Source organism: Schistocerca serialis, chromosome 4 (genome assembly GCF_023864345.2).
Source record: "Schistocerca serialis cubense isolate TAMUIC-IGC-003099 chromosome 4, iqSchSeri2.2, whole genome shotgun sequence".
NCBI classification, from domain to species: domain Eukaryota; kingdom Metazoa; phylum Arthropoda; class Insecta; order Orthoptera; family Acrididae; genus Schistocerca; species Schistocerca serialis.
In genome coordinates this window covers 770,223,590-770,245,665 of record NC_064641.1, presented here as the reverse complement: position 1 = coordinate 770,245,665, position 22,076 = coordinate 770,223,590, and the positions used below count along the sequence as shown (strand labels likewise).

At 42.9% G+C, this 22,076-nt stretch overlaps 1 protein-coding gene across 1 annotated transcript in view; it reads right to left on the bottom strand.

Moving 5' to 3' along the window:
* Nucleotides 1–12,496, bottom strand: part of LOC126473327 (protein fem-1 homolog A) — a 66,678-nt gene extending 54,182 nt beyond the window's left edge. Inside the window, exons 1-2 of the mRNA XM_050100313.1 lie at nucleotides 11,042–12,496; nucleotides 7,301–7,483 (exon numbers count right to left, since the gene is read on the bottom strand). Coding sequence (XP_049956270.1) covers nucleotides 7,301–7,483; nucleotides 11,042–12,253 — 1,395 coding nt within the window. The 5' untranslated portion in view covers nucleotides 12,254–12,496. The remainder of the gene's footprint in view (nucleotides 1–7,300; nucleotides 7,484–11,041) is intronic.
* Nucleotides 12,497–22,076: the final 9,580 nt, after the last annotated feature.

Genomic DNA, 22,076 nt, shown 5'->3' with positions numbered 1-22,076 from the left:
TATATTCTTCTTGAAGTCCGAGGGTATTTTGCCTGTCTCATACATCTTGCTCACCAGATGGTGGAGTTTTGTCAGGACTGGCTCTCCCAAGGCTGTCAGTAGTACTAATGGAATGTTGTCTACTCCCGCGGCCTTGTTTTGACTCAGGTCTTTCAGTGCTCTGTCAAACTCTTCACACAGTATCATGTCTCCCATTTCATCTTCATCTACATCCTCTTCCATTTCCATAATATTGTCCTCAAGAACATCGCCCTTGTACATACCCTCTATACACTCCTTCCACCTTTCTGCTTTCCCTTCTTTGCTTAGAACTGGGGTTTCTATCTGAGCTCTTGATATTCATAAAAGTGGTTTTCTTTTTTCCAAAGGTCTCCTTAATTTTCCTGTAGGCAGTACCTATCTTACCCCTAGTGAGATAAGCCTCTACATCCTTACATTTGTCCTCTAGCCATCCCTGCTTAGCCATTTTGCACTTCCTGTTGATCTCATTTTTGAGACGTTTGTATTCCTTTCTGCCTGCTTCATTTTACTGCATTTTTATATTTTCTCCTTTCATCAATTAAATTCAATATTTCTTCTGTTACCCAAGGATTTCTACTAGCCCTTGTCTTTTTACCTGCTTTATCCTCTGCTGCCTTCACTACTTCATCCCTCAAAGGTATCCATTCTTCTACTGTATTTCTTTCCCCCATTCCTGTCAATTGTTCCCTTATGCTCTCCCTGAAACTCTGTACAACCTCTGGTTTAGTCAGTTTTTCCAGGTCCCATCTCCTTAAATTCCCACCTTTTTGCAAATTCTTCAGTTTTAATCTACAGTTCATAACCAAGAGATTGTGGTCAGAGTCTACATCTGCCCCTGGAAATGTCTTACAATTTAAAACCTGGTTCCTAAATCTCTGTCTTACCATTATATAATCTATCTGAAACCTGTCAGTATCTCCAGGCTTCTTCCATGTATACAACCTTCTTTTATGATCCTTGAACCAAGTGTTAGCTATGATTAAGTTGTGCTTTGTGCAAAATTCTACCAGGCAGCTTCCTCTTTCGTTTCTTACCCACAATCCATATTCACCTACTATGTTTCCTTCTCTCCCTTTTCCTACTCTCGAATTCCAGTCACCCATGACTATTAAATTTTCGTCTCCCTTCACTACCTGAATAATTTCTTTTATCACATCACGCATTTCATCAATTTCTTCATCATCTGCAGAGCTAATTGGCATATTAACTTGTACTACTGTAGTAGGCGTGGGCTTCGTGTCTATCTTGGCCACAATAATGCGTTCACTATGCTGTTTGTAGTAGCTTACCCGCACTCTTATTTTTTTTATTCGTTATTAAACCGACTCCTGCATTACCCCTATTTGATTTTGTATTTATAACCCTGTATTTGCCTGACCAAAAGTCTTGTTCCTCCTGCCACCGAACTTCACTAATTCCCACTGTATCTAACTTTAACCTATCCATTTCCGTTTTTAAACTTTTTAGCCTACCTGCCCAATTAAGGGATCTGACATTCCACGCTCCAATCCGTAGAACGCCAGTTTTCTTTCTCCTGATAACGACGTCCTCTCGAGTAGTCCCCACTCGGAGATCCGAATGGGGGACTATTTTACCCAAGAGGACGCCATCATCATTTAACCATACAGTAAAGCTGCACGCCCTCAGGAAAAATTACGGCTGTAGTTTCCCCTTGCTTTCAGCCATTCGCAGTACCAGCACAGTAAGGCCGTTTCGGTTAGTGTTACAAGGCCAGATCAGTCAATCATCCAGACTGTTGCCGCTGAACTACTGAAAAGGCTGCTGCCCCTCTTCAGGAACCACACGTTTGTCTGGCCTCTGAACAGATACCCCTCCGTTGTGGTTGCACCTACAGTACAGCTATCTGTATCGCTGAGGCATGCAAGCCTCCCCACCAACTGCAAGGTCCATGGTTCATGGGGGAAAGCAGGAAGCGTTAACCGATCGAAAGTTAGGAACAATCAGCAGCTTCCTTCATCATAAGTCTATAAACAGCAGTAGCGTCCAGACCCGATAGATAATTAGTTAATTTGTCCTCCATCAAACCATTCTACAGCCGTATGCAGATAACACCGCAGGACGAGATAAGTGTTGTGTGAGCCTCCACTTTTATAGGGTATTCGTGGAAAAGTTAGGCCTTGAGTAGTTTCTGGGCCTTGAGAGCACTATCAATTTCCAAAAGCAGAGTCCCATTGCGGAGACGGGAGCATGACTTCACAGGGCCGGCGATGCCATTCACACCTTTCTGTATAACAAAGGGGTTTACAGTAGCAAAAGTCTGGTTTTCGTCTAAACATGAGACTACTAAATATCGAGGTGCAACAGGAAGACACATTGAGGCAGGAGCATCATTCCACTTTCTTTTATGTGGAACACTCTGAGAAAGAGAAGGAAAATCAGTCATTGGAAAGAAGTCCCTCATGATTGCCAGCATCTCCGATGGCGCGCTCCTTCCAGCAGGGGCCCTTCAATGGGGAGCCCCCCGCCTTATGTGATTGTCCTCACCTTAGGACACACCTCCCGAACAACAGACGGAGGGACCAATTGGCAGAGGAGGAAGGTAGTAGCTCAGGCAATCACCCCCCCCCCGAGCCTGGCCTGTACCAGAGGGTACGTGTGGGCCCTTCATGCCAACCCGGAGCTGGGAATTACCCGTAACCCAGTCTCCTGCTACGCGTAAAACGCATGGGTGGCCATAAGGCACACATAGGGGGAGAAGAAAAGGTAAGAAGGAAAGTAAGAAAGAAAGAAAGGATGGCCTCAAATGCTGCATCGGAGGAAAAAGAGAGCAGAACACGGAAAGAAAGGGGCTAGGAAAGAAAGGGACAAGGAAAGAGCAAAATGAGGAAAGGGCGGTGCAGGCAGAGGGTGGCGCAGGCAAAGGGCTGTGGTGTATAGTAAGGTGTTGAAGTTGAGTGACTGTAGGAGGATACGAGATAAGACAAGATTTCAAGTTTATGTGATGAATGGCAGCTAGCTCTAAATGTAGAAAAATGTACGTTAATGTGGATAAGTAGGAAAAACAAACTGTAATGTTCGTACACAGCATTAGCAGTGTCCAGGTTGACGCAGTCACGTCATTTAAATATTAGGTTGCAAGTGATATAAAACGGAATGAGCATGTGAGGATTGGTGAATGGTTGGGTTCAGTTTATTGAAAGAATTTTACGAGAGTATATATAGATCATCCGTAAAGGAGACCATGTTTAGGACACTAGTGCGGCCTATTCTTGAGTACTTCGAGTGTTTGGGGTCAGGTCGGATTAAAGGAAGACATTGAAGCAATTCATAAGTGGGCTCCTAGATTTCATACTGGTAGGTTCAAACAACATTTAAGTTTTACGGAAGTGCTTCCAGAAGTCAAATGGGAATTCCTGGAGAGAAGGTGACATGCTATTCTAAGAACACTATTCAGACATGAGTCTTCAGTTTCTCCTGGTGTATTTCTTGCTGAAACAGTCCACGGGTGTACTGCTGGTCCATAGTGTCCAACGGGCACAATATTTTGGCGATCAGACATGTTGCCATCATAAGGTGTGCTGACGAACTGAGCTCCTGAGGGTGGGTGGCCGTCTTAAATCTCCTCCCCTTGTGAGGCGTTCTCTCCGCAGTCTGCCCGTCAGCGGTCGGTGAGACGCTGCCATTGGTGTCTGCGTCATTGCCTCGTCTGCCCTAGTCGCCCGTTTGTTTCTTTTGCCGAGTGTCTTTTTAATTAGACGCAATGCAGGTTCCCATGCCCTGATGAGGTTGTAGCCGCAATCTCTGTTGATGAGTCCATCCCTGATACGAACTTCAATAGCCTCTCTAATGACGTAAGCATTATTGGGAAGTGTCCAAGACGATCTCGGTTTGCGGAAGGCCGGTATATACCAGATTAGGTATCAATGTGGGAAGACTTATATTGGACAAACAATGTGCACCATCAAAGATCATTGCCGAGAACATCAGAGGCACACTCGACTAGGGTACTCCAAAAATTCAGCGGTCACAGAGCACTGTTTGTCCAAAAAATCACGAAATGGACTACCAACATACCAGGGTCTTGGCACAGACATCTAAATACTGGGACAGCATTGTTAGAGAGGCTATCGAAATTCATACAATGGACTGACTCGTCAACCGAGATTGCGGCTACAACCTCAGCAGGGCATGGGAAGCAGCACTGAGTCTAATTAAAAAGATGCTCAGCAAAGGAAATGAACGGGCGACTAGGGGGGACGAGGCAATTACACCAACGCCACCACAGATGCTGACGCCAGCATCTCACCGACCACTGAGCGTGGAGAGAACGCCTTGCGAGGGGAGGGGGTTTAAGATGGCCACCCGCCCTCGGGAGCACAGTTTGTCAGCGCACCTGACGATGGCGACATGTCTGATTGCCAAAATATTGTGCCCGTTGGACACTATGGACTGGCAGTACATCCGTGAACTGTTCGAGCACTACTGAGACAATTTAGAGTACTGGCATTTGAAGATGACAGTATACTGTTTCTACTGCCTCCAAAATATACTGCATATAAGGACCACAAAGATAAGACACGAGAAATCAGGGCTCATATGGAGCCATATAGACAGTTATTTTTATTTGTAAGTGGAACAAGAAAGGAAATGACTAGTGGTGGTATGGGGTATCTTCCACCATGCACTGTATGGTGGATTGCAAAGTATCAACGTAGATGTAGACCATGGATTTCACATTCTCAGTGACAAATGATGACATCATTCAAAGTGTGAGAGAAGAAACAGATGGCCACGAGAATGACACTGTCACTGAACCAGAAATGGGGACCATTAGCTGGCGACACATTTCCATATCCTGACACCGCACTAATATGGATGGAGTAGCAGCTTGAGTGTGGCTGTATACAGCTGCTCACCATCAAGCAGATGTGAGACTTGGTTCCAAGAAAATGACTGAAGACAGCAAAACAAGACACTGACTGATATATTCAACAATTGACACCGTATGTAACTACAGTACTGTATAAAATCCAAACAACATTGTTTCAATATAATAGAGGGAAACATTCCATGTGGGAAAAATTATATATAAAAACAAAGATGAGGTGACTTACCGAACGAAAGCGCTGGCAGGTCAATAGACACACAAACAAACACAAACATACACACAGAATTCAAGCTTTCGCAACAAACTGTTGCCTCATCAGGAAAGAGGGAAGGAGAGGGAAAGACGAAAGGAAGTGGGTTTTAAGGGAGAGGGTAAGGAGTCATTCCAATCCCGGGAGCGGAAAGACTTACCTTAGGGGGAAAAAAGGACAGGTATACACTCGCGCACACACACACATATCCATCCACACATACAGACACAAGCAGACAAATTTAAAGACAAAGAGTTTGGGCAGAGATGTCAGTCGAGGCAGAAGTGTAGAGGCAAAGAAGTTGTTGAAAGACAGGTGAGGTATGAGTGGCGGCAACTTCTCGTTATCCGCCAGGCCTCAATCTCCGCTAATTTCAAGTTGCCGCCACTCATACCTCACCTGTCTTTCAACAACTTCTTTGCCTCTACATTTCTGCCTCGACTGACATCTCTGCCCAAACTCCGTCTTTAAATATGTCTGCTTGTGGATGGATGTGTGTGTGTGTGTGTGTGTGTGTGTGTGTGTGTGTGTGTGTGTGTGTGTGCGCGCGTGCGAGTGTATACCTGTCCTTTTTTCCCCCTAAGGTAAGTCTTTCCGCTCCCGGGATTGGAATGACTCCTTACCCTCTCCCTTAAAACCCACTTGCCTTCGTCTTTCCCTCTCCTTCCCTCTTTCCTGATGAGGCAACAGTTTGTTGCGAAAGCTTGAATTCTGTGTGTATGTTTGTGTTTGTTTGTGTGTCTATCGACCTGCCAGCGCTTTCGTTCGGTAAGTCACCTCATCTTTGTTTTTATATATAAACAACATTGTTTTGTAGTCATTACATTAATAGTGCAGCAGTACACGCAGTATGCACAAATTTTACCTTTATGTTTTTTATTTTTTTAAAGTAAGAAATGACCTGCTTTCATGATTTATCCAATTATCTCGATCGGGTCCAGTCTCGAGTTATCCACATAATGGGAGTTCTAGGTACCATGACCCTCTGTTGTACGCAGATATAGCCAGTTAATATGTTGCGTGGACATCTGATCAGCAAATGAAGTATTACTACACTTGGTTTAGGGCACGGAAATTGATTTTGAAGGTCAGTCTCTGTTTCCTCCACTTAGCTACAGTGAACAGCCTGATGGAATAGTGAATAGCTGCAAAATGAAATAAAATTCCACAGAAAGATATTAAGGACTTGGAAATTGCAAATTCCGTGAAGAAAAGACCTACAGTGGGCAAACTTGAGGATGAAACTGAGCCTCAGGCATGCAGGAGATCCAAATACTGCAATCCTTCTGCACATATTCCTTGCAATAATGAGAGATTAGATGGTTTCGATCATTTCCAAGTCGTCCATGATCAACCTTCTCCACAAATGCGTAGATTAATTAGATTAATTTCGCATAACAGCAGAACCAAAGTACGCTGCAAAAAAAAAGCAATGTATAGTTCTGGAATGTATAGTTAGTTATCTCTTCTGACACACAAAACAAGTACTCTCACATAGAGAAATAGTATTATCTTTCTTTGGTATATTATTAATAATCATTCCTCAATGACTGTTAACCTACTTTGGTATATTATTAATAATCATTCCTCAATGACTGTTAACCTAAGGCATTAACTGATTACTTAAATTTGTATACACATAAATGAGTAATAAAATATGTAACTAGTTTGTATGAGATAAATATGCAGTTCATTTGACAATCACAGTCCTGCACATATTTTGTAAATAAATCCTAATCCACAAAATCATGCGGGCACCCCCCCCCCCTTCTTCCTTTTACATATTTAATGAGAATAGACTTTGTTTAGTATCTTTTCTGACCTAGTTATAAACTTTGGGATTGTTACTTTAGCAGCTGTTTGCCTCACGTTGATTTCTTCAATAAGACTAAAATAGACATCTTCCCAACTCATCTGCAAAATTTTTTAAGTTGTCAAAAGACCAGTTCTCCCTGATTCAGAATTTGAAACCAACCACCGTTCAGCAGAGGTTCGTGTTTTACAACTGGAACACGGTAATACCACAAAAAACATTTCTTACAGGAAAGATAATAACATCTGAAAGGGCAGCAAATTTGTCAGTTAAGAAAAACATACACAATCAAGAAATACGACAATTCATTCTGCTGTATTCCCTATACAGTATACCCTAATATACTGCATTTATCCTTTGTAATTACCTCAAGCAGCTTCCTCATATCTGGAAGTTCACGACCAAGCAACTGAAATACAGCGGCCACATCTTCAAAGCGAGGTTCTCCTTCTGGCTGTCCAGCACCAAGTACTTCAAGATTCTTCTCATTCAAGTCAACAAACAGGCGAACAAGGGCTTGTGCAGTGAAGCAAGTATCATTATACAAAATCTGTCAGACGAAAGAAATAACAAATGTTACGCCAATAAGAGACAAGTCAATAAATCAGTTTTAATCATCTGAGAGTGGCCATAAAAATAGTTATCAAGATATTCAACAACTGTTCACATTTTTGGAGATTCAAATAGTTACAGGAGTTAACTTCTAGAGAAGGTCATATCACAATCAATGTGACATCATCCATTGGAATAGAGTGATCTGTATACTCCAGCAGAGACACTGGAAATTTTTCAATGCAACAATTTCTTGAAAATGAGAAGGATGGGCTCACTGCAAGTAGCATAACTGCCTAGATACCTAATGCCTAAACAAAACGTCTGAATGGATAATTCCTATGTACTTCATATCAACCAATAATGCAGCATAGGAAGAACTTTTCCACTATCGTGACTACGGGTATTGCGAGTTAACAGGAACATTAAAAACCCAACAGAAACATAAAAACGAGTAAAAAATTTTACTCAATGTCACTAAGTTGTCCGTTTCATATGGCAAATAGTGGTGATTTTACGGTTTGAGCAGTGTAAAGTTGTTTTAGAGTATGTACTTGCCTCTCGGCATAACGATTGCTGGAGCCTGGTGCACGATTATTTTGAAGCCCTGGCTGAACATATAAAAAAGAATCACTTAAATGTTTTGATCTTCTTGGAACATATCCATTAATAATGAACATCCGACATGATTTCTGCACATTTAAGAATGACAGACAGGTAAAGTGCACAAAATAAAGATGGGCAGATAGAGGTTCACATCTGTCAATGATAAATTCATCAGAGTATGTGTACACACCTCTATTGGGCAAGGATGGAGCAGGAAAATGGTCATGCATCTCAAATGTGACTGCCTAAGCTACCATGTTATTTCTATCTGTACAAATCGAAGGGGGGCCCTTTTGGAAGTGATGGAAGAAAAAAAGCACCCGGGAGTAAAAGAAAGACACCATCAAGCTAACAACAACACTGCCTAAATTATTTTGTGATAAAGTAAGTTTCATTCTTATCGATTTTCTCTGTTTGTCCTCAAAGTTGACAGTTATCTTTACAGCAACCATGAGTTAGTCTCATTCTTTTAACTATAGTCATGTTATGTCCTCGATATTTAAGATAACACACACACACTTAGTACACTCCACTCTCTTTCCTGATACTAGATGGTATAGACTTACCACAGTCATGTGTGATGTTATCACTCTTACAGCACATAACTGCATAAGTGTGCATTTTCAAGGTTAAGATTTGTGAAAAACCAGTTAATCAGAGCTTCCACTCTCACAAGTGGACTGTCCAGCATGTGTCACAACAAAGAGTTAACCTCATTTGTATTTTGAGTGTACATATTTAATCCATTATCTGGCTCTGTCCACAGTTAGTTTGACTGTTGGTGCCCAAATCATGTAAAAACAAATTTTCAACTTCGGCATTTCACTCACTATTTGACCGAGTCTTATCCAACAAGTAATAGAGTGCTGTTGTGGCAATATTGTAATGGCACTTGATGGACATCAACTTGTTTATAGATGACACTAGCATAATAATCAGTGACGTAAAGGCATCTCCGTTTCCTGCTACCAATCAAATCCTTAAGAGCATACATTCGAGGTTCAGCACTTCACTTACTGTAAAAAAAAATAAAAAATGCATATGACATAGAAAAATGAATAAAAATCAAGACCTAAATTTGATGTTTGGTGGTAATGAATAAGAAACAGAACACAATATCAAACTTTTAGAAACGTACCACCAAAGTCTTTAATCAGAAATAGCATGTAGGAACTTTCTCACACATAATTCAGCCTATTTTGCCCAGAGAACAAAAGCACTATACATACAACAGAATGAAATATTTTGATTACTTCCAGTCCATTAGTTTAACTGAAGAATACCATTCCACGAATTACAACAGAAGTTTCAAAAATCATTTACATTACTGATATATTCCGTTTGAAACATGTCATCATATACAGAAACACTCCACAACTCTATTCAACAAGTTACATACACAGTAGCTTCTCCAGAAATATAAAGTGTAAGTTAATAATCTAAGCCAATCATGCAGACAAGCAAATTGGCTCTGACTGTCATAGCCACAATATTTACAACTGAAGGACCCACCAGAACAAATGAATAAAACTAACTCTATAAATTGTTGATAGTGAACTGTAACCAGCCACAAATTGGTTTTATGTTACTTTATTCAAAAAGTACAGTTACCAGTTTTGAATATTTTAGAATTCATCATCAGATGGTTTTTTCATGCTTTCTGATGATGAATTGAAAAAATTTTGAACCTGATAATGGTACTTTTTGAAGAAAGCAACGTAAAATCAATTTGTGGCTGGTTGCTGTTCACCATCAACAATTTACTTTACATAACAGCCAGTCTCCAACCATGTCTGTCTATGACAAAATTGCAAAAAATTATTCTTATTCAAAGACACGAGAACCACAGTGGAATTATAGTTGGCAATGCATTTCCAGAGCAAGTCAACTGCTTGGATGTGGGGATGGAATAACTAAAAACAATTCTACTTAAGAAATTTAAATGACCACTTCTGCACTCTACTAGTTAGTACAGCTGCCTTCAGCTGCAAAAACCTGTTTTTAATTGCTGGTACCTTGTCAGATTTGTTCTGTGGTATGGAGGCCTGGCAGAGTCAACTCATCCTTGGGATGCCAAATGTAGAGCTGTTTGAAAAAGAAGCCACAGCCATCACCAGGATTGATCTATTGGCAGTAATGGCTGGAGGGAATGGCGATATGCTGATCATATGCCCCAAGATCATAGATCGTTCCTCTTATTGCATTGTATGCAGCAACTGTACAGTTAGAACATGCCTAAGATCTGTCTAATCCTTCAGTGTTATTTACAGTTACATCTGCAAACAATTATTTTTTTCAGTATCTGCCTGTTTGGGAAAGTTTCTGTTGGCTTTTTTTTTAGTGCAAATACATTTGTACGCACAGCCCATCAATGAAGGAAGTATGATAAAGAGTAGCAAAACACTGTACATAATGTAGTGCTTGGGGTTTTGAACATGTACTAAGTAGCACTCACAATGGCCTTGTTAATACTTCCCAGAGGTGCATTCTGCATAAACAGACTTTATTTTCCCCTAATTTCCCTAAATTGTTGATTATAAATGCTGGTATGAGTCTAGTTTAAAAGCCACAGCTATTTCTAACTTATTTTATGTTAATGAGAATATTACAAAAAAGCATAAATTGTAATAATGTTTGATTTTATTTAATGTTAAATTTGTGGTATCTTCCTACCTTTTCATTACATATCCATGCAGATATATAATTGAAATGTCCTGTATTATTGTGCTGAATGGTATTTGAAACCTTAATGCAGCATACGAATACTCAAAACTGTCTGTCACAGGAGTAAATCATTCAGAATAAAACCACTGAGAGAATACGTTAAATTGATAGTTAATACATATAACAAACGAATTAAGTTAATGGAGGAAAGCCTGTAGCTTATGACAAATTTTGTATACACTATAAACATTTCGTACGTGTAGAAAAAATATTTACTGGAACTTACAGTGTCTTTCTCCACTCTTATTTCCAAAGCACGTCGCCACAGGTCTATACAACACTGATATCTCAGTGCATCGGCGTACGCTGCACCCCGATACATCAACCTAAACAATGTATCTTTATGATGAGGTCCTAAGATTCGTTCGCATATCAGCAAACTCTGGTACCGCATAGCATCCAGATCAAAAGATATATTCATAAGATCTTCGAACGTTCTGAATTCTGTGGCGTATCGGAAGGCTGCTCGTGGAGGCATGAGAGGACGCTTTGGAAGAGGTTCACCATCGACTCCGTGAGTAAAGCGAATTCTCGTAGCAATTCGCCAATGCTTCAGAGCCGTGGATGTATCGTTATGTTCATCAAGAAATGTTGACCCCATTAGCTCGTGAGCATTTGCTAACGCTTCAGGATCATACTTTACACGGTATATCAAATAATCGAAAATTTGGACAGCTCCCTTTAAACACGCTGTCTGGAGCGCATCATCATTGTATCTACTTCTAGCATGTGGATCCGCACCATGATCTAGCAACAACTTCGTGGTCTCAAAACGATGTTCCTGAATGGCATAATGCAGTGCTGTTTTGTTTTGAATGTCACGCGTATTCACAGATGCGCCGTTTTGCAACAGATATAAACAAAGCTGCACGCTCTGAACAGAATTGATAAGACAAGTACCACCATTATAATTTGGTCTTAGTATATCTGCACCATGTTCTACCAAATATGATACTATCTCCAGATGTGTCATGAAGCAGGCACTACGTACAGGAGTTGATCCAGAATCAGAAATAGCATTGATATCAGCACCATGTTCCACCAAACACTTTATTACTGGTAGCCGACCAGTAACAGCAGCACACCACAATGGAGTCACACAGTGAACAGAGTGATCATCAGGCACTTCATAGAGTCCTTTTTGTTCTACATCTGCGTCACATACTGTTATTAAATATTCGACGATTTCCACATGACCCCTTTTGCAGGCAATAAACAACGGTGCACAACCATCTTTCAGACGACACACAATTTCCTTTCTTTCTTCTCGACTGAACTTTTCCAGTTTAGTTCTTAATTGATAGGACAACCTAGCACCTGGAGCTGCATGTTTACATTCTTGCATAAGGTCGTTGAACAGTGCATCCTTTTGGTTAGACAGGTCCAGCTTTCCTGTGAACCACATATCCAACCGTTTTCCCAAACTTCTGCTCAGCATAAGAAATGGCTTAATTTTCACCTCTATTATTTTTACTCTATCACAACCATGAAAACTGACACCATCACATGCAAGTTTTAAATTTAGCACATGACTGGCAGCATTATTCTCGGGTTCGTATTCGCACTACAGGATGGACAGGAAAATACACAAATGGCAAGCAACACACTGCACTACACAACAACACCACAACTACTCGCACTACTCACTACCAGACGCACTTCACGACTAGACGCTTTTGGTGTCTACAGTCAATACGCACTACCAACATAAGCACACAAATATACTGTTTCAGAGATATAACATTTTACATAGTGGAATTTTACGGATTTTCACTAGTCAATTTAGCATTACTTTCAGCAATTGTTTTATGCCCTTGTTACTATAGGCAACAAAATGTTTTTCGCTTCTAATATTCGTTACATTTATCTTTGGAAAGTGAAGTTGGTAGCCCTTTTCTTTCACGCCACAGACGTCACCAGCGAGTGATCGCAGCTCTTCGACCATAGATATTTGTATCTATGGTGGAAGTCGCAGCTACACAACTCACCTACTACCTAGCGAGCTCAATTGGATCGCAGCGGACGAAAGCTATTGGGCTTTGCGAATATTGTTCTGTTGACTACCAGTGATCACGATCACTGAGAGATATTTCAGTGTGTTAAACCTAGTGAGCTCAATTGGATCGCAGCGGACGAAAGCTATTGGGCTTTGCGAATATTGTTCTGTTAACTACCAGTGATCACTGAGAGATATTTCAGTGTGTTAATTATCTTTCGTGCAAAATAAGAATACTACGTATCGGCTGCAATAGTGACATAAACATCGAACAGAAAGGATAACTGGAAACACTAAAAATCCCTGGAGTGCTTTGCAAGGATCTCATTGGGAATGTAGTGATTATCGTCTAAACGTTTTCCTCAGGTTGAACAAATAACAGTTTTGTGTCATTTAGGAAAATAAATGTGCCCAACAATTTAAAATAAAAGTCAATACGTCCTCAATAACTGACAACACTAATCATAATAAACTTAAAATGCACACAGCACTATATAATTGAATCCCAGTTGCTATGCACTTTTATTTCACAGAAACGCTCCTCGTTATTAAGATTACCGAGACGCAAATACGTAATATCACAATGGTCCTCAAAATATGTCGCTTTCAAACATCATACTGCGTAATATGTTTTCCGTAACTGAAGCTTTGTGTAGTTTGTACGCCTACTGCGATTTTCAAAAATTGTTACAGCACAAGACTTTACTGCAAGTCCTTAATTTCATGAAAAAAAAGTTTCTGAAATGAGAATTAGACCAACTAGGTACGAAAAAGATTTCGTATTTAATAGAAGAAGCGTATTACCTACAAAAGTCATTTTGAATTTAACAGAAGTATTATCTGATACTTCTTTTTAGGGACTTCAACTTTTTGAAAATTTGAGCTTTTCTTCACTAACAAACGGAGTGTCTGATAAAACTCTTTGTGTGAGCAGATCCACAAGTTAAAACAATCTTATTTTGATTAGCTATTTTGTGAAACAGTTTGTTTAATACGTCGGCATCCGTGAAGTATGGCGGCTAGTGGGGCCATTTTCCGTGTAAATCCATCAAGAAGGCTCGGGGAGCTTTTACACTGGTAAGAGAAGATAAGCAGTTGTTAGCGTGGTACTTACTTGTCAGATAATGAATGGACATATTTTAGTTACAGTACGTCAAATATAGGGGAATTGTGGGCAAAGTCTCAACTGACAGAAAATCGCACTCTGGAGGAGGAAACGGCCTACCATGGTTTTAACAATAAAATTCGAAAAATGCTGAAGTAACAGAGACTGTTGCACTATCGGTCCAAAAAAATGGAAAAATTGGAATGAGAACGTAATTTTTCAACAACGTGATTCCAAAACAGAAAAAAATGTTCCATCAAAATAATATAGGATATATTGTAACAAATTAAATGAAACAATACGTCCAACAGTATTGCATTATCACTGAGGCCTCAAAGCCAATAACAGCTTTCACTAAAGATTGGAACATTTGCGAATGCAATTGAGTTCCATTAGGGTTGTCGACTGGAGCTGCATTGTTATCCAGGATATTCGACAGGGTGCTTTCTGGGCTAAAGTCCCATTGTATTTACCATTATCTCGCAGATTTTGTCATATTTAGTGAGAGCTTTGACTAGCACTTATTGCATTTTCGGGAGGTCCTGCAGTAGCTTAGGGATCCTGGGTTCACAGTCGAACTGTTAAAAGTAAGATTTGCTCAGCCAGAGACATCTTCCCAGGGGCACCTACTTTCTGAGTGGGGGATCAGTACTGGCCAACAGCATGCTGAAGACATTCACTCTTGCCGCCTACCTAGAGATGTGAAGGATGTAGTTCGCTTTACTGGGATGACGAACTTCTTCCGTCTGCACGTGGCGAATTTCGTGCAACTGGCGCGCCACTTAATGATCTGAGAAAGAAAGGGAAGTACCTCGAGTGGGGGGCCTCTCAACAAGCTACCTTGGAGGTGCTCAAAGCAGCCTTAACTAGCACGCTGGCACTGGCTATGCTGGATTTTAACCGGAATTCGTAGTGCAAACTAATGCATTGATGGCCATCGTGGCTGCAGTCTTGCTGCAGGCACATATGGCTTGAGGGTGGAGGGGGATGCACCCTGCTGCATCCACTTCAAGGGTGCTGGCTGTTCTCGAAGCAAAATATTCTGCCTATGAACTTGAGGTGTTGGGTGCATTATTGGCCACATAAAAATTTCGAATTTTCTTAGAGCATCCTCCATTTCATCTGGAGACTGATGTTGTTGTTATGGTCTTCAGTCCAGAGACTGGTTTGATGCAGCTCTCCATGCTACTCTATCATGTGTAAGCTTGTTCATCTCCCAGTACCTACTGCAACCTACATCCTTCTGAATCTATTTAGTGTATTCATCTCTTGGTCTCCCTCTACGATTTTTACCGTCCACGCTGCCCTCCAATACCAAACTCGTGGTCCCTTGATGCCTCAGAATATGCTCTACCAGCCGATCCCTTCTTCTAGTCAAGTTATGCCACAAATTTCTCTTCTCTCCAATTCTATTCAGTACCTCCTCATTAGTTATGTGATCTACCCATCTAATCTTCGGCATTCTTCTGTAGCACCACATTTCGAAAGCTTCTATTCTCTTCTTGTCTAAGCTATTTATCGTCCACGTTTCACTTCCATACATGGCTATGCTCCATACAAATACTTTCAGAGGCGACTTCCTGACACTTAAATCTACACTGGATGTTAACAAATTTCTCTTCTTCAGAAACGCTTTCCTTGCCATTGCCAGTCTACATTTTATATCCTCTCTATTTCGACCGTCATCAGTTATTTTGCTCTCCAAATAGCAAAACTCATTTATTACTTTAAGCATCTCATTTCGTAATCTAATTCCCACAGCATCACTCAACTTAATTCGACTACATTCCATTATCCTCGTTTTGCTTTTGTTGATGTTCATCTTATATCCTCCTTTCAAGACACTGTCCATTCCGTTCAACTGCTCTTCCAGCCTCCCCACCAATGGCAAGGTCCATGGTTCATGGGGGGCTGGAGACTGTTACCCAGGCTCCAAGTTTGGAGGTGGCTAGGCCATGGCACACTGACTACATAGCAGTTTGGCTTCCAGCCATTAAATTTACAGATAGATACATTCGTGGGAGTGAGAACACCTTTGGCCAGTGCGCTCAGCAGAATGTTTGAGGAAGAGCCCCTCATGGAGGAGGAAGTGCCAACTTGACCAGAGGAGCATGTGGGTGTCATATTGGCTGAGTACTCGCTGTTGTTCAAGGATGTAGGTGAGCAACAGGATGCTGATGCCACCCTTAGTCAGCTGAAGGAGCAGGTGCAGAAGGGTGTAGTAGTTAGGCCCTATCTTTTAAAGGTGAATGTCTTACGTTGTTCAATCAGGGGAAGCCAGGGCAACCGGATTGTGTTGCATAACGATTTAGTCCCCCTCGTCTTTAAATGCTGTCATAAGACACACGTATGGGGACACCTTGGCGTGTTCAAAACTAGGATGAAAATAAGGGAGAACTTCATATGGAAAGCGAGGGATAAAAATATGAGGGCTATGGTGGCTGGGTATAAGGTTTGTGGAATGAGGTAACTGATTACCAGGGCTCGTTAAGGGCTGTTAGTGTCTGATATGACCAAGCAGCTGATAGAGAAATTATGTATTGTTTATGTGGGCCCATTCCCATAGTCACAAGAGAGCAACTATTAAATATTTGTGTATGTAAACTTCTTTACATAGTTTAGCTGGTTGATTCTGATGTCGGTGTGACATCACAAATTACCATCACAGCCCTTCAGATTATCTTTGGAATATTTTGGCCCTGTAGGGTGCTGGATACCGAAAATACACCGAATTTAATCTCTGTGAGCTTTAAAAAAAATTGTTTCGAAGCAGGAATTTGTCATACGATGACCACCTCGTATTATCCAAATCTATCTTTTGTAGAGAGGATTAATCACAAGCTGTGGGCCACCCTTAGCACATACCATTAGGCAGACCGCACAAGGACGGATTCGTAATCGTCCTGGCTCGGGTACACTTTCAACACGGCAGTGAATGAAGCTCATAAGCAGACACTGGTCAATCTCATATTTGCATTTAAACCCAACGGCCCCCGAACGAATCTGTGATCATTGTTCGTCTTACTTCCAGAGTGGATCAATGCTGCTCAAATTAGAGACAAATGGGGAAGTGCAAGTAAGAATTGGAAGCTTAGCCATGAGAGGATGGCCCAGAAGTACAATGCTGGAAGGCAGCCGACTACAGGGTAGCCAGGGAACAGGGTGTGGATTAAGAACATCCATGCATCTAGCAGGGGATCGGATAAAGTGATGGGGAAGTTGCTAATCAGGTTTGTGGGTCATATGTATATCCTGAGTTTCATGACGCCCATCATCTTGCTCTTGAGGGGTCCGAATATGAAGCGAACAATGAGAGCACATCTATCACAAATAAAACCATCCCAGGACAGGTTTGTAACACAGAAAACTTAGATTTTCTTTTTAAACGCTAAAAGGGAAGAGGAATGCGTTGTTTTGAGGGCATCTCTTGGGTGGAGATGTATCTCAATTTGTTTCATGCTAATTCAAGTTATTCATGTAACCGCAAGAAACTGAAGCCTTTAGTGATTGTTGCGATAATGTAATTGTGTTTTGTGTGAAGCTCTTGGCTCAGCTCAAAAGTTAATATTTGTCTGAGATTTCCAGCTCCCACATCCATCTGGGACCTCAGGAGGTAGGGGAGGGGGAGGGGGGGGGATGTGGCAGTACTATCCATCACCCCGTGCACAAGAACTTGAAAATACTGTGACGCACTCGCAGTGTCGGAATATCTCGCAGCTGAAACTGGTGCCTCAGCCACTATAATGACCGTGGGTGCTGAGGGGCCTCAGTGCGACATAGGACTCTCTTGGTGCGCAGCATCGAACGAGCAAACACCCCTGGCGAAGATGGGAGAAGCTGGCAGTACCGAACGAGCAAACACCCCTGGCGTAGATGGAGGTCACAAGAGGCAGCCCATTGGGCAGCGAGAATCCATTCTCAGTGCGACAGAGGACCCTCCTGGTGCGCAGCACCGAATGAGCAAACACCCCTGGCGAAGATGGGAGAATCTGGCAGCACCGAACGAGCAAACACCCCTGGCGAAGATGGAGGTCACAAGAGGCAGCCCATTGGGCAGCGAGAAGCCATTCTCAATGACTGAGGGTGCTGCAGCATCTGCAGAGGGGCCTCAGTGCGACAGAGGACTCTCTTGGTGCGCGGCATCGAACGAGCAAACACCCCTGGCGAAGATGGGAGAAGCTGGCAGCACCGAACGAGCAAACACCCCTGGCGTGGATGGAGGTCACAAGAGGCAGCCCATTGGGCAGCGAGAAGCCATTCTCAGTGCGACAGAGGACCCTCCTGGCGTGCAGCACTGAACGAGCAAACACCCCTGGCGAAGATGGGAGAATCTGGCAGCACCAAACGAGCAAACACCCCTGGCGAAGATGGAGGTCATAAGAGGCAGCCCATCGGGCAGCGAGAAGCTATTTTCATTGGCCATGCTGATGACCACTGAGATTACATTCAGCCAAGTGACACTGTAGGCAAAAACATGGCCCTACAGAGCCTTATACACATTCAGCCAAGTGACACTGTAGGTAAAAACATGGCCCTACACAGACGCTCTACTGTTTTCCTATTTATTCATCATGTGTGACACTGCAGTAGAGCGACGCCCACTACAAAAGACGTATTATTTACATTCAATTTCAGCGTATACGTCGCGAGTGCCATATGACAGGGCCTGTCTCTCGATGTCGATTTGTATTTGGTGTTTCTTCAGTGTCGGTCTGCAGTATCGAACGAGCAAACACCCCTGGCGAAGATGGGAGAAGCTGGCAGCACCGAACGAGCAAACGAGCAAACACCCCTGGCGTAGATGGAGGTCACAAAAGGCAGCCCATTGGGCAGCGAGAAGCCATTCTCAATGACTGAGGGTGCTGCAGCACCTGCAGAGGGGCCTCAGTGCGACAGAGGACTCTCTTGGTGCACAGCATCGAACGAGCAAACACCGCTGGCAAAGATGGGAGAATCTGGCAGCACCGAACGAGCAAACACCCCTGGCGAAGATGGAGGTCACAAGAGGCAGCCCATTGGGCAGCGAGAAGCCATTCTCAATGACTGAGGGTGCTGCAGCACCTGCAGAGGGGCCTCAGTGCGACAGAGGACTCTCTTGGTGTGCAGCATCGAACGAGCAAACACCCCTGGCGAAGATGGGAGAAGCTGGCAGCACCGAACGAGTAAACACCCCTGGCGTAGATGGAGGTCACAAGAGGCAGCCCATTGGGCAGCGAGTAGCCATTCTCAGAGCGACAGAGGACCCTCCTGGTGCGCAGCACCGAATGAGCAAACACCTCTGGCGAAGATGGGAGATACTGGCAGCACCGAACGAGCAAACGCCCCTGGCGAAGATGGAGGTCACAAGAGGCAGCCCATTGGGCAGCGAGAATCCATTCTCAGTGTGACAGAGGACCCTCCTGGTGCGCAGCACCGAATGAGCAAACACCCCTGGCGAAGATGGGAGAATCTGGCAGCACCAAACGAGCAAACACCCCTGGCGAAGATGGAGGTCACAAGAGGCAGCCCATGGGGCAGCGAGAAGCCATTCTCAATGACTGAGGGTGCTGCAGCACCTGCAGAGGGGCCTCAGTGCGACAGAGGACTCTCTTGGTGCGCAGCATCGTACGAGCAAACACCCCTGGCGAAGATGGGAGAAGCTGGCAGCACCGAACGAGCAAACACCCCTGACGTAGATGGAGGTCACAAGAGGCAGCCCATTGGGCAGCGAGAAGCCATTCTCAGTGCGACAGAGGACCCTCCTGGTGCGCAGCACTGAACGAGAAAACACCCCTGGCGAAGATGGGAGAATCTGGCAGCACCAAACGAGCAAACACCCCTGGCGAAGATGGAGGTCACAAGAGGCAGCCCATGGGGCAGCGAGAAGTCATTCTCAATGACTGAGGGTGCTGCAGCACCTGCAGAGGGGCCTCAGTGCGACAGAGGACTCTCTTGGTGCGCAGCATCGTACGAGCAAACACCCCTGGCGAAGATGGGAGAAGCTGGCAGCACCGAACGAGCAAACACCCCTGGCGTAGATGGAGGTCACAAGAGGCAGCCCATTGGGCAGCGAGAAGCCATTCTCAGTGCGACAGAGGACCCTCCTGGTGCGCAGCACTGAACGAGAAAACACCCCTGGCGAAGATGGGAAAATCTGGCAGCACCGAACGAGCAAACACCCCTGGCAAAGATGGAGGTCACAAGAGGCAGCCCATTGGGCAGCGAGAAGCTATTTTCATTGGCCATGCTGATGGCCACTGAGATTCGTTCACCTGGGGACGGTACAGATCTGTGTGAGGAAGCATAGTATACAAGTGGATTAGTGAATCTTGGGGTTCCAACTAATTTTGAGCGTTGGTTCGGTGGTGTGTGAGGGCACTGAGATCCCCTGTTGTTTCGTTTGGTGATGGTCACTGAAATCTCCACTAGTTGTGTAGTTTTGGTCTGCTGCTAGCATGTAGGATGTGTCTCAGGAAGATGCTTTTGCAGCCAGTGATAAGGGGGGAGATAGTGTCCTGGTTGTAAAAGACACGTAACTTATAGCTTGTGTAGAGGCAAGCAGCCACTGACAGGTTCAAGTATATGTGTGCAGCTAGTGTTGTTTTGAGCTCGACCGGCAGTGAAAGCTGTGAATAGTTGCTATTGTATTTGAAAACTGAACACATTTTGTTTATGTACGGCATGACTCCAACCACCCTCCCCCCCCCCCCCCCTCCTCCTGGGCCACCCTCCAACCTCGTTTCTTGACAGTAAGTGACCACATTTGTGATTTATTCTCGGTTGGTTGTACTTGCATTGTGCAACTTGTCTCCGTGCCTTTCAGGCAGCGGTATTTGTTAGCGGCGTGAAGTGCTAATTGGTAGTGATATGAGGCTGGGTTGTTGTTCAAATAATAACTGAAGCTTGAGCAGCGTTTGTGCTTTTGAATTAAATTTTGAACTGGTTCTAGCTAATTGCACCTTTACTTGAAAATTTTGGTAAGCACCATACGTGCTACTTAAATAATAACTGAGCTGCCGTTCGATCAGCATTTGTGCTAGTGGGTAAATTCTTGTGTTGATTTCTAGTTAACGATTTTTTATTTGGGATCTTTGGCCTGCACCTTAAATGTCAGTCAAGTAATAACTGAAGCTGGAGCTTGGCCAGCGTTTGGCCCAGTGGGCTAAATCTCGTATTGATTTATGAGTACTGTAAATGTTGAAACTGTACCTTGCGTGATCTTGTAAAAGACTTGTTTGCACCCTTTCGGACTGGGAATTTTGATGTCCATTTATGAAATAAAGATGATCTTAAAATGTGTACATATCTCTCAAGCCCGCACCATCACTCCCCGGTCGTCAATTCTGCTATATTATTATTATTCGCGAATAAGCTCATTAGGACTTCACAGAATACTTAAGAGGCAGGAGCTTACCTTCTTTCGTTCCCATATTTCTTTCACTCTCTTGTCATGGGCTTCCTTTCTGTCTTCAGAGCAATTTGTTCCAGTGCTCTTCTTTGAATTTTCTTCTTGGTCAACTTGCCATTTGCGAATTTTGAACCTGAAGATTTCGCGGTTTTGGTTATCTTCAGGTGCAAATCCTACCAATTTCACATCAGTTTTGATCTCGCTAATTCATTTCAGAATGTCCGTTTTTGCTTTATTACTATTGTCTTTTTTGACAAAAAATAAAGCTAAAACTATTTGTTTTGTGAGTCTATCTGGGTTCATTCTTTTGATGTGTCCATAGCATCTTCATCTGCGTTTTTTAATTTTGCAATGGATATTTGAGCATTGTTTGATTTCCTGGTTGCTCCTGAGCTGGTGTTGTTTGTCTTTAAGGTGTGGGCCTAGAATTTTTCTTACAGTTTTGTGTTCCTTTTTCTCCATGTTATCAGTGTCTGTCTTCTTCTTTCTGATTCATAGAGTGCCTGTTTTCCTGTTTTTGATCCACTGAGTCATTGTGATTTAGTTACCATATTATGTCTTAGTTTTTATGCTTGGAGATACATTTCTTATTACAGATATTTTGGATAAGTCGATATACAGTTTCCTTCTTTTGTCACCTAATTTCGTTTACTTTTGTTTCGAATCTGTTTTCACGAATGCTTTCGCTGAGATACTTAAAATGTGGAACTCGTTTAATACACTCCTGGAAATGGAAAAAAGAACACATTGACACCATACTTGCTCCGGACACT